The 14104-nt window shown below is 41.3% G+C and overlaps 1 protein-coding gene across 5 annotated transcripts in view; it reads right to left on the bottom strand.

Annotated features, from left to right (window-relative positions):
- The window catches only part of PTK2B (protein tyrosine kinase 2 beta), a 295556-nt gene that overhangs the window by 153412 nt on the left and 128040 nt on the right, over positions 1-14104 (bottom strand). For all 5 annotated transcript variants that reach the window (XM_033937098.1, XM_033937096.1, XM_033937099.1 and 2 more), the window contains one exon: positions 11821-12059. In XM_033937098.1, coding sequence (XP_033792989.1) covers positions 11821-12018 — 198 coding nt within the window. In that variant the 5' untranslated portion in view covers positions 12019-12059. The remainder of the gene's footprint in view (positions 1-11820; positions 12060-14104) is intronic.

Raw genomic sequence — 14104 nt, 5'->3', positions numbered from 1 at the left:
AAGAATTGCCACTGCTGGGTCAGACCAGTGGTCCATCGTGCCCAGCAATCTGCAAATGCGGCAGCCCCCATGTTAAAGACCAGTGCTCTAAATGAGTCTAGCCTCACTTGCGTACGTTCCATTTAGCGCGCGCTAAATTGGCTAGGGGTAAAAGGTAAAATGCTTTAAACACCAATAATTATAATGTCTTAAAAATTATCCTCTGCTGGATGAATAGTCAATGTTATCGCTTCAGAGTTGGTGCTTCAATGTTATCGCTTCAGAGTTGATCAACGAGAAAGCCCAAAAATGACTCTAAACACTTGCATTCTGTGCCACCTGTACAGTTCAAATCAAATTTTTAGGGGCACCAATTAATGTGTTACAATAGGCAAAACAAGGGCTAATCAAACTTTGAATCACCATTCTGAAATTATAATTATTATTGCAAATCATCCCCAGTATTTGAGAGTCAGTTTAAATGAAAAACACTATAAGGAGGTAATTTTATAATCACATAAGTGCATAAATGATCTCCCATAATATCAATTGGTGTAAATTACGTGCCATGACCTGATGATGCAAACTTTGTCAGTTGGCATGCGCAGGGGTGAAGTTTATGCAGAGGGTGGGAGGAGTTAGCACATATGTAGATCATGTAATATTTTAATCTACATGCGTATATTACACATGCTCAAAAGCAGCTTGTACGTAAGTGATGGCACATACATACCAGGCATGTTCTGTCACATATGCTAATATTTTATAAAGACAAGTAGATGTCTACCTGTGTTTAAAAAATAGTGCCTACCTATGGTATTGTTATAAAATTACCTTCTAAAAGTCCACATGAGCAGCATTGTAATTAGTGAGGTAGAGAGGTGCACATAGTAGATTTGCTCACTAGAGGGCAGGCATGTGCAACATTTCTCCCTACTATTAAGATTGGTGAATGGTTTGGATTCAAAAATCTAAACAGTGGCTTCAGTTGTGTTTTGATAACTTAAGTAGACTTGATCTCTTTTCATTCACCATTATTACACTCAAAAAGAGGAAGTCTGTTTCCCAAAGGCATTGAACTACAAAAACTCTTCCCTTTGAAGAACTAGCATGTAATAATATCACCTGATATTAAACAGAGGAACTTCCTTTCTGAAAAATTTAGTAGATCAGCCTCTGTTAATTTACATCTAGTATAGAAGGAAGTGCATAATGACTGCTCATTATTATCTAATGTAGTGGTCTTCAACAAACTGCCCCTAAAGTCCTCCACTGTTGTTGTTGTTAGGGGCCATCGATTCGTGCTCAAGTCCTAGCGACTTCATGAATTACAGATCTAAAAAGAAATTAGTTTTGTGCCAGTCCGGAAAGGTCCTCCAGCATCATCCCAATGGTTGTTTTCAATATGTCAAGTCCAGCCATCTGATTGCAGGTCGCCCTCTTCACCTGGTTTCTTCGATCTTCCCAAACATGATGTCCTTCTCCAGTGATCTCTCTCTCTTTTGATGGTGTGATCAAAATAATATTGTAGGCAATAATGCGCTACTTTTCTAAGGTTAATATCAGATATCAAAAATACAAGCAACCTTAGTCTATGTTGGAACGAAGAACCTCTGCTGTGCTTCATTAAAGAGAATAAAAAAATTATATATAAAAAACAGACCGATGAAGATGCTGGTGCTAATAACACTGTGAATGAACCTACTCACAGTCTGCATCGCTGAGGTCTTAAGTGGAATAGAATTGAAACTATCTAAGGTTGCTTGTAATTTACATCTAGTTTAGAAGGAAGTGCATAATGACCAAAACAAGACAGTCATAACTTCATTATTTTGGCTTCAAGAGACAGCCAGTTTGATCTCTTCCAGAATCGATTTGTTAGTTCTGCTCTTGGTCCTGTAAATGTATTTCTATTATTGTATGAGAGTGTGACCATAATAAAGGGAATTATAACTGTGCACAGTGTGAGTGTAGTGTGTATCTTTGGGACTGTCAGACACAAGTGTGTGAGATACTGACACCTCCAAGGTATTTTCTCCTCTAGAATCTGTCTAATTCCTCACATGCCTAACACAAACGTTTAGTAACACCTAAGTTCATCATGTCTAGTCTCCGCCTCTAACCGCACCTACTTTCAAAGTAACAATTGTAAGTTACCAGTAGGTGCCTTGACTTAGGCGTTGCTGGGTGCTACATGATATTTAACATGCACCATTAAGTAATTTCCTTAATTCGGTTTTTAATGAAGTGGTCAATTATCATATTAATTAAGCCAATTTAAAAAAATTGCACGCAAATTGCACGCTTAACCTAGATGCTATTTAAAGAATCAGGCCCACAGTTCCATTCATCTTCAAGTTAGTAGTACAGAATCTCCACTGGAATCTGCCAACTGGATCCAGATTCACAGGACAGGGTTGAACCAGTCCTGGGTTTATCCTATTGCATGCAGAACTTGTAGTTCTGATTTCCCCATTGCATTCCCTAAGAAAAGGAAGTCTACAAGTCCCAGCATGCACTGGGGGGAAATCCAGGACTGGATTTGCCCCATCTTGCGAATCTGGATTCAGTTGGCAGCCTTACCCTAACAGCTCCCAACCCCCTACCCTTACAATCCCCCTCCTGAGAAGAACACCAAAGATATCAAAAACTCCCAGCACAGTTTGACGCACATATTACTCTCACGTGTTCTAAGAGCAGCTAAGAATTGGCAAGGCCTAGTAACAGTGGACTCCAGCCAACAAGCTAACTAGTTGCTAAGACTCTAACACAGTGGGACACAAACTGGAGCAGAACGGCAATCAAACAGGCTTCCTACAACAGGAGCCAAGTGTTTACAGCAGAAGCCACGTGTTCATCATGTGTACATCACCACTAAGCACTTCTAATGGCTCGTCCCTCCCAGACTTTTTGTCTGCAAGCTGTGGAATGTGTTTAATTTTATTCAAGGTCTACTGCCTAATTACCCTGCTGCTTTTTCTGTGTCTGAGTGATAGAAATTGTTCTGCCAGCTTCCAAACTATATAGTCCAACCGGGCTGCATTCAAGAAAGATTCAGCACTTGTGGCAAGTTCTTCTTAATTGTGTGCATGAACCAAGCACGGACTGCATTCCTTCAGCACGTGTTAGAAACATGTGCAATACCTGTTATCCACTGCGGAGGATGTAAAAATCTAAAGACCAATGATATGTAAAGCATTGAATAAATGGGCTTATGTCTTATCCATTCTCACGTCAGGCAGGAGAACCAACGGTTGCCATGGCAAATGGTGTGGGAGAAGAAAAAACACAAATTCAGTAGAGATGCAGATAGGATTCTTGATTGCTCAATAGCCCTCAGTAAACTTGTGGCATGTATGACTGAATGGAGTTTGTTTTTGTTTTTTTGCCATAAGGAAGTATGAATGATAAGCATAGCCTGGCATTTATCATCGGCTGAAATGGTGACTAACACCCCCTAAGCTTTGGGTCTTAAACAGTTGGGTTTCTAGGATATCCCTAATGAATACACAGAGGAGATCTGCACATGATGGAGGCAGTGGGGATATCATACATATTGATTGTGCATATCCTGGAAACCTTGAAATGCTTTAATTCAGTGGTTCTTTACCCTGTCCTGGGAGACCCCCCCCCCCCCAGCCAGTCAGGTTTTCAGGATTTCTCTAATGAAACTGCATTTCAAAGGCGGAGATAGGTATGCAAATGTGGCTCATGCATATTTATTATATCTTACTCATAAAAGCTGTATAGAAAATATTTTCATTTAACAAATCTTTATGCATAATCATTACACCATGCTCTATAAATAATATCCAAATATCCATTAAACATTATTTATATTCAAACATCAATTCAACATTCGAATATCAAATTCAAATATCCATTTAACATTATTTATAAATACTTGTATATAGAACTAGAGTCCCCTTCCTAATTATAATGACTAAGATAAATGTCCTGTGAAATGTTCTGTTCTCACAGTATTTCAAATCTCAATCTTCTTCTTTGTATCTCCTTGAATTCAAATATCTTGTTTGCTGTGAAATGTTGTAATTGAATGTTGGCGATCTTGTTTCCAGAATCCACTGGTGACAAAAATGGTATTTCAATATTTCAATTAAATTGTAATTGTCCAGCTCAACACCAGATTGTGTTTCACCATCTAGGCGTCATCAGGTTTCTCCAAGGCGTTTCTCGGGTTTCTCCAAGAATCTCATTAGAATCTCAGAGAGAGTGGGAGCCAGAAGGCCTTGAGCATGTACAGATGCTCAAGGCCCAGAAGAGATCACCGGTAGGCGGCAGGCTCCTTCGGCACCGGCATGTCCTGTGGGTTGGTGCTGCGTGTCGGTGCCCGATCACAGTAAGGGTTTGGGCGAGCAGGCAGGTGGATAGGCGGGGGGGGGGGGGGGGCGATGCCGGTTCTCAGGAGTGGGGGCTCGCAAATCGAGTCAACGCTTGGTTTGCAAGGCAAAATTTGCAAGAGTGTTTTGCTTGTCTTGCAAAACACTTGCAAACTGTGTTACTTGCAAACCGAGGTTTAACTGTAATGTTATAAGGATTTTTGAATTATTTATAGAGCATGGTGTAATGATTATATATAAAGATTTTCTCTACAGCTTTTTTGAGTAATATATACTGTAGTAAAATATAGAGAAGCTGATTTGAATTGATTTTACCAATAGTTTGCTGTATTGGTAATGCATATTCATTAGAGATATCCTGAAAACCTGACTGGCTGGGGTCCCCCAGGACAGGGTTGAGAACCACTGCTTTAATTCAATAGGTCAATTCAGAATAGAATGTTTAACCTGTAACCTGTTCCGAGCTCCCTGGGGAAAACGGGATAGAAAACAAATTACCATATTTTTCGCTCTTTAAGGTGCACCTGACCATAAGACGCTGAATTGCCGCTCGCGCTAAACCCTAACGCCAGTATTGAGCTGGTGTTATTTCTAGCTGCATAGCGTGGGTTTAGCGCACGCTAAAATTCTACGTGCGCTAAAAATGCTATCGCAGCTTAGTAAAAGGGGCCCTTAGTGTAAACACAGTACACGATACTAATATTATATATGTATACATGTAGGATGATTGGGTATGGTAAAACTATTTACAATGTCCAATGTGACACGGACAAGAGGACATGGACTAAAGCTAAGGGGGGACAGGTTCAGGACAAATATCAGGAAGTTCTGCTTCACGCAACGAGTGGTGGAAACCTGGAATGCTCTCCCAGAAGAAGTAATTGCGGAATCTACCGTTCTAGGATTCAAGGGTAAGTTAGAGATACATCTGCTTATGAGTGGCTTAAGGTGACATAGGTAAGGGTAAGCTAGATGCGCATCTCTTATGAGGAGCTTAGAGTGACATGGGGACTAATAATATACCAGGGTACACCTGGCGGGGCCTACGCGTGTGCGGATCGCCGGACTTGATGGACCTAGGGTCTGTTCCGGAGATGGCACTTCTTATGTTCTTATATATGTAAGATGATATTATGTCTGTATTGAAAACCATCTAAAAACACCAACTGTATTGTAACACCTTTACAGAAGCTCATGTAAACCGCGACAAATTGACTCCCCAGTCATTAGTAGCGGTATACAGTAGAAGCTGTCAATAAACATAAACATAGATGACCTATAGATGTTATCTACTACGTTACTATGACAAGAAGAAAGAGAGTAGTACTGCTGGAGAGGGAAGGAAAAAGACAATGGTGGAGCTAGGGAGTGAAGAAGAGAGAGTGATGGGGTTAGGAAGGGGAGCAGACAGTCAGTAGTTAAGTGCTCTCCTGCTGACCCAATGGCTCTGCTCAAGCCACAAATTAGGGTGACCTACTCCAGCAAGGCTGCACTCAAATTAACATGTCTCCTTTTCTTACTGCAGTACGTGTACGATCAAAATCATGAATATACAAAACAGATTCAAAACAGTAGTCAGAACTGACCCAACCATATCTACACTCTCTTTTACACACTCCAAATTAGTTATCCATTGAGCAGTTGTACATTTTTTTAGAACTCAGCATGGCAGTTAATATACAGTACTACAGATGTGCGAGATGGCTGTATTCTTCTAGCTTGTTAAGCTGGGCCAGCTCAATATTTTTTTAATAACATTGCAAAGGGTCTTTAATTTTTATTTATTTCCATACACATCCAGGACAGGGTGGGTGGAGGGGGGATATCTTTTTGGTTTATTCTTTGATCAAATGTGTTGGAAGGGATGGGAGGGATATTAAGCATCATTAGGTGTCAAGTTCTCGTTCTACCAAATAAATAAATATCTAAAAATAGAGAGATGCCATTTCTAAAATCATAGCCTGCCAGAGTGAGTGATCTGCCCTAATGTCCTTTAAAAGAATCTCATTTAAAAGAATCTCCCTGTTATAAAGTAAAAAAAAAAAAAAAAAACCCACCAACATAAAAAACCTTTCTGAAAAGGGCTTCAGCTGAAATTTTCTGTCCCAACAAAGCAGGTGCGACATTGACACTCTTCCCCCGATAACCCTCATGGCTAAGGAGAGGCATCCACGTATGATGCATGGAAAGAAGGAAACAAAGACTGAAAAAGATGTTTTTAAAGTACAAGGCAAAATAATTAATTTTATCTGCCGCACAACTGTTTTTGTGCACTTGAGCAAGTTATTTCCCTGTAGATCAACTATAGTCATGATAATATTGTGGCTTCTCTTCTTCCACTTTCAGAAGCTATCATACAAATTAGACACCTATATTGGTATCCAGACTTTGCATTACAGAAAAAAAACAACAGCAACAAAGGTTCTTAAGAGGGAAAATTTGAAGGCAGTTTGGGGTAAAAATTTCAAAGCAATTCATGAAACCAGATCCCTCTATAAATCTCCACTTGAACAAAATTTAGAACTAGTAGCTCAAATCATATGAAATGTAGAAAATGTATCTCAAAATGTGTTTCAGAACTACATGCAATTAAATAAAATTGAGGAGGAAAAGCCTCCGTGCAGAGTCCAGGACCTACATCCTTTTTTTTTAGTTCCAAAATGTTTTATTTAAATTTTATATAATAAGCATACTGTACATTCAAACAGGAGAGAATATAAATCCTGAAAAGCTTGTCTATAAACTATATCATCACAATGCAAAGGGTATTCATGAAATTTCTAAGAACTATCCCCAAACCCTCCCATCCCACCCCATTTGCAGTATTATTAAAGAATGGATAAGTACTGTATGTATGTATAGGTATGAATGTATGTATGGTTTTTCACTCTCGGGACCTACGTCCTTATAGGCAGCTTTTGTGTTTGCCAACCAGAATTTTTAACTGGCAGAAAATTTGTTCTACATATAATTTAGGACATAAACATATGATCACATACACAACATAGGGCTCCTTTTACTAAGGTGCACTAGCGTTTTTAGCGCATGCACACAATTACCGTGCGCTAATCCAGATATCTTATACTTGTATTTCTATATCACAACATGTAATTTACTTAAATCGTTGTAATGTAATTCTCTCGGTAATGTCCTGATCTCTTTTAACTGTAATCCGCTTAGAACCACAAGGCACAGGCGGAATAGAAATCACAAATGTAATGTAAACCGTGCGGTACGCTTCTAGAATAACGCCAGCTCAATGCTGGCATTAAGGTCTAGCGTGCGCGGCAATTTGGTACATGCTATTCCGTGCATTAAGACCCTAACGCACCTTAGTAACAGGAGCCCCATAGTCTGAGAAGGTTTGTATTGAACCTCATGCAATATTGCTTGTGGTTGACAGGATGCTCAAAATAGTCAACATGAGAGGACAAAATAGAAATTCCCCACAGCACTTCTGACTACCTTTCAACATGCCTGGTGTTACACAGGGTTTCTTTCAAATTATAGCCTCTACTATAAGCCACCCTTAAATCTTTATTCTGAAAGGGTTGCTCAGTCATCATTATTGGCCAATGTTTCTTGGGTACGCAAACCACTTTCTCTATGTCAGAAGCATACTTCAGAACAGCAGTAGGCTGCCATGAAACCTGCTCCCTTGCCTGTAGTACTAACAATAAATCTCTGTTCAAAAATTTGGCCCTTTTATAAACATTTCTAGCCACCGAGGCTGGATAATCTCTACTTAACAAATGATCCTTAACTTCAGAAGCCTGCAATCTGAAATCATATTTGTCTGAACAAATCCTTTGATCCTGAACTGACTGACTGAAGGAAAGACACCTTTTCAAAGAATGATGGTGACAACTGTCAAATTGCAGAAGGGTGTTACTGTCTGTGGCTTTTCAGAAAACTGTGGTCATAAAATAATTGTTTTGCTTGACACCCATCACATCCAGAAGTTCGATTTTCTCCTTGTCTGCTGCCATCACAAATTTGATCGCAGAATGTCTAGTGTTCGACCATTTGAAGCACTCTGTTAGCAGATCTTCTGGTCCTGACCACAGTACTAAAATGTCATCAACGAAACATCGCCACAACTTCAAATGTGCCGAAAAAACACATTTCTTCAAACCTGTTCATATAAAGATTGGCTATTGATGGGATCACCGTGGAACATCTAGCACCGAGATCCAGCCTAACTTTTAGGTGCGAGGATTTGCACCAACAAGAACCTGGGTGTAAAGTCCTACGCCTAAATTAGGCATACTTTGTAACGGTGCGTGCAAATTCTTGGAACGCTCATGACCTGCTCGTGCACCTCCCCCGGCCACACTCCCTTTTCAGATCAGCACACAAAAATTTACATACACATCTTTATAGAACAGTACCTAGCAAAATGTGCATGTAAATTCTAATTATTGTCCATTAGCACTGATGATTGCTTATTATCACCCGATTATCATCACTAACCGGTTTGTTACTCAAATTGTGTGTGCACCCAAATTTGCATGCATGAATAGAATCTAGGTCTAAGTGCTTTTAGCACTTGCTCCAGCAATGAATTCCAGGGTTTAAAATAGGTTGAATAAAAAAATATTTTCTCCCATTTATTTTTAAATGCGCTACTGTGTAACTTCATGCCATGTCCCTTAGTCTTTGCACTTTTTTGATATGCATCAACTCACATTTGCCCATTCCACTCTATTCAGAATTTTATACTCCTGCCATTTCTCTCTTCAGCCATCTTTTCTTCAAGCTGAAAAGCCCTAACCTCTTTAGCCCTTCTCATGTGAGAGCCATTTTTATCCCCCTTTCTTAGAGCATCACAGGGTTTGCTTGTGTTTTAAAGTGTAACCGTTACATCTGTTCATGGACACTATAAAATTAATGCACAAAATGAAAATACAGTCAAACCTCAGTTTGTGAGTAACGCGGTTTGCGAGTGTTTTGCAAAACAATCTTGCACATCTTGTCTCACAAACCGAGCGTTGACTCGATTTGTGAGCATCCCCCCCCCCGAGAACCAGCATCTCTCCTCCCACTCGCGAATGCCCCCCCGCTCACATCCCCGCAAGAATAACATTCAATCTTACCCCCCCCCAATCTGGCACAGGCACACAGCCCACAGGACGTGCCGGTGAAAGAAGTTCCTGCCTCTTGCCTGAGCCTTGAGCATCTGCGCATGCTCAAGGCCTTCTGGTTCTCGCTCTCTCCGGGATCTCGGAGAGAGCGAGAACCAGAAGGCCTTGAGCATGCGCAGATGCTCAAGGCACAGGCAAGAGACAGGAACTTCTTTCACCGGCACCGGCACGTCCTGCGGGCTGCGTGCCGGTGCCAGATAGGGGGTAAGATTGAATGTTGTTCGGGCAGGAGGGGGGAGCAAGGGAGGGGGGAGCGATGCCGGTTCTTGGGGGGAGGGGGGAGAGCAGCGCCACTGGCCTCGGGGGTGGGTGGGAACATACCAAGAGAGTTTCCCTTACTTCCTATGGGGAAACTCACTTTGATATACGAGTAATTTGGTTTACGAGCATGCTTCTGGAACGAATTATGCTCATAAACCAAGGTTCCACTGTACACTGTAATTTAAAACCCATGGACACTTTTCTGCTCCAACAATATATTCAGCAATAATTACAGCATGTTGAGCATTGGTGAGAAAGAGTAATGCTCAATTCTGATCTTGTGAGATCAGCATCAGATAGTGCTTTGCCAATATTGAGTATGCTTTTGCAGTGCCAGTGGCTTAAAATGATGCTGCTATCTGTTGGCTTCTTTCTTGGGGTGAGCAGCTCTGGGTTTCTACAGCTGGCAGGACTTAGAGGCCCCTGCCTGCTACTCTAATGATGCTACTGGCTACTGGGTTAGCCTAATGGAAACGTAGCAGGAGCTAGGGCCCACTCAGACCCACTTCAGAAGCCTTCAGGAGGGAGAGGCAGGCCTTCAGTGGTTACAGGCAGGCCTTGGATGCAGGCCTTCAGGAGGACAGGCAGGCCTTCAGTGGGAACAAGCAGGCCTCAGATGCAGGCCTTCAGTGGGGACAGGCAGGCCTTGGATGCAGACTTCAGGAGGGGACAGGCAGGCCTTCAGGGGGGACAGGCAGGCCTTGGATGCAGGCCTTTGGGGGTACAGGCCGGACTTGGGGGCAGGCCTTCAGGGGGGGCAGGCAGGCCTTCAGGGAGGAGAAAGACCTTCAGGGGGGAAAAACCTTCAGGGGAATGGGCCCTGGTGTAGAAGTACATGGAGGGAGGGAAGGGGGGGTTCAAAGAGATGTGCATATGCTGGACTTTGGGGGGGGGAAAGAAATAATGGGTCTAAAAATAGAGGAGAGGGAGAGAGATGATGGGCAATGGGATTTAGGGAGGGAAGGAACAGAAAGGGAGAGAAGTTGGACACAAGGGATGGTGTGGAGTGGGGATAGAGATACTGGATAGGAGGGTAGTTGGGAAAATAAAGGGAGAGTGGTGGACCCTGGGGTGGTAGGGAAGGAGGGAGAGATGCTGGATGAAAGGGTAGTTGAGAAAAGATGGATCTGTGGATGGAGACGAAAAAAAGGAAAGATGCCAGACCTCCGGGGGAGGGAAGGGAAATGGAAGGGGAGGACAGAGATGGAAGATGGATGGTTAGCATGGAGAAAGAAGGAGACCCTGGCAAGCAAGTTATCAGAAGACAACCAGAGCCTGGGACCAACAAGATTTGAATAAGGACCAGATAACAAAATGTAGAAAAAATCATTTTATTTTTTGTTTTGTGATAACAATATGTCAGATTTGAAACGTGTATCCTGCCAGAGCTGGTGTTAGACCACAAATGTGGGCTAGGATTTAACAGAGAGGAAAAGTCTTTTTTTGTTTGTTTACACCAAAGTGCCAGTGTGGTTAGGAGAAGGCAAAGGGGATGAAGAGGCTATAAAAAGGGTGAAGAGGTTATAAAATAAACCTACCAGGATGTTTTAAAAAAAAACACCCAATTCAAATCGAATCAAATCGAAAAATCGATTCAATAGGTTGAATCAAATCGAAATTTTTTTTCCTGAATCGGGCAGCACTACTAGGCACTGCCAGAGCAGATGTAATCAGGGATTTCTCCTGCACCTGATTAGCCACTAGGGAGACCCCCCTGCTAACAGGTCAGGTGGATGTATGTAAAGAGAATTGAGGGGAAGGGATATAAGTTAAAATGATTGGAGGGTTGATGTTCAGAAGATTAGTGGACTGTACAGTATGTTTAGAGAATCTGAAGGGAAGAATGAGGCAGGTAATTGTTTTCAACAATGGCTGGACCTTTAAAGGGCTGAATGCTCCAAATCAGACCTGCTATCTTTCCACTGCTGTCACCAGAACATTTGATCTTTCCTGCTACAGCAATGAAAAATTAGATTTACCACAGTTTAATAACTACCCCTTTAGATTTTTAATGATAAGAACACATGCTTCAAAAAGCAAACATGGAAACATGCCACAAGAGGTATTTTACTTACTCGAATCTCAGTCAGGATACTGCATTTCACGAGCTTGAAATTCTTCCCTAAGTTGGAGCTGTTGCTATGGAAACATACTTTAAGAATCCTCACTTCATCCTTTTCAATGTCATCATCTACCAATGGCTCAAAGTTGTCATCCACCCTGCGGAGTATACTTCCTCTCAGACGAGACAGGGCAGCTGCATCCAGTGACATCCTGGAAGATGGGGATCTTCTAAGTCAAGAGCATCACTTTTCTGTCAAATTAAAATGAACAAAAATGTTCAATAATCAGTAAAAATAAAAACTTATTTATTTGTTGGTTAGTTAGTCAGTTAGGAGTCAATATTCAAATGGCCACTGCTAACATTATGTCCGGAAATTCAATGCTGGACCATGTCCAAATTTTGGCACTGAATTTTCAGGGTTTCTGGAACCTGCTGCATAATAACCAGTTAAGTGCAGTATTTAGTACTTAACTGGCTACGGGGCACCACATAAAGATAGGACTAAGTGTTATGTGGTCCTATTTATGCGGTCACCTTGGCCGGTTAACTGTTGAATATCGGCAGTTAACCAGCAAAGTTCTGACTCCACCCTTTCAACACTCCCAAAATAGCCAGTTTTGCTTTAAGCCACTAACTGGTCAAATTAGTCCTGAACAGGTGATTAAACTGACCAGGAGATGTTTCTGGCCAGGTAATCATTTTGAATATCCAGCCTTTAGTATTTATTTACTGCTTTTCAGAAGAAATTCACCCAAGGTGGGATACAGCAAGAGTAAGTCAAACACAGGCAACAGACAATTACAGCAGTAAAAATATTCAAACAGTATATAGTGCAGCACAGTATGCTACTTACAATATCAACACAAAATGCAATAGAGCATTTTAATAGACAGCCTAGGGTATAAGCAAAAGTGGAACATGTGGAAGGCTATTTTTGATACGATGATGCAGAGGAACTGAAAGAAATCTTGGTGCATCTGGAAGATGTACTAAGCCAAATCAACAAGTTAAAAAGTGATAAATCACCAGGAACAGATGGCATACATCCCAGGGTACTAAAAGAACTCAAACATGAAATTGCTGACCTGCTGTTAGTGATCTGTAACCTGTTGCTAAAATTGTCTGTAGTACCTGAAGATTGGAGGGTGGCCAATGTTACGGCCAATTTTCAAAAAGAGCTCCAGGGGAGATCCGGGAAATTGCAGACCAGTAAGCCTCACTTCAGTGCTGGGCAAAATGGTAGAAACAATTATAAAAAATAAAATTGTGGAACACGTAGACAAACATGATTTAATGAGACGGAGTCAGCATGGGCTCAGCCGAGAGAGATCTTGCCTCACCAATTTGCTTGACTTCTTTGCAGGTGTGAATAAACATGTGGATAAAGGTGAGCTTGTTGATATAGTGTATCTAGATTTTCAGAAAGCTATTGATAAAGTTCCTCATGAGAGGCTCCTGAGAAAATTAAAGTGTCACGGGATAGGTGACAAAGTTCAGTTGTGGATTAGGAATTGATTATCTGAAAACAGAGGGTAGGATTAAATGGTCATTTTTCTCAATGGAGGAGAGTAAACAGTGGAGTGCCGCAGGGGTCTGTACTGGGACTAGTGCTATTTAACTTTTTTATAAATGATCTGGAAATTGGAACGATGAGTGAGGTGATTAAATTAGCAGATGACACTAAACTGTTCAAAGTTGTTAAAACGCATGCGGATTGTGAAAAATTGCAGGCGGACCTTAGGAAATTGAAAGACTGGGCGTCCAAATGGCAGATGAAATTTAATGTGGACAAATGCAAAGTGTTGCACATTGGGAAGAATAATCTAAATCACAGTTACTGGATGCTAGGGTCCACCATGGGGATTAACATCCAAGAAAAGGATCTGGGTATCATGGTAGATAATATGATGAAACCTTCTGCCCAATGTGTGGCGGCAGCCAAAAAAGCAAACAGGAATGGAATTATTAAAAAAGGGATGGTTAACAAGACTAAGAATGTTATAATGCCCCTGTACACTCCATGGTGCAACCTCATCTGGAGAATTGTGTTCAATTCTGGTCTCCTTATCTCAAGAAAGATATAGTGGCACAAGAAAAGGTTCAAAGAAGAGTGACCAAGAAGATAAAGGGGATGGAACTCCTCTCATATGAGGAAAGACTAAACGGTTAGGGTTTCTTCAGCTCAGAAAGAGATGGCTGAGGGGAGATATGACTGAAATCTACAAAATCCTGAGTGGAGTAGAACAGCTACAAGTGGATTGATTTTCGCTCTGTCAAAAATGTACAAAGACTAG

This window comes from Geotrypetes seraphini, chromosome 3, assembly GCF_902459505.1.
Source record: "Geotrypetes seraphini chromosome 3, aGeoSer1.1, whole genome shotgun sequence".
Lineage (NCBI taxonomy): Eukaryota > Metazoa > Chordata > Amphibia > Gymnophiona > Dermophiidae > Geotrypetes > Geotrypetes seraphini.
This window is presented reverse-complemented; position numbering and strand designations above follow the sequence as displayed.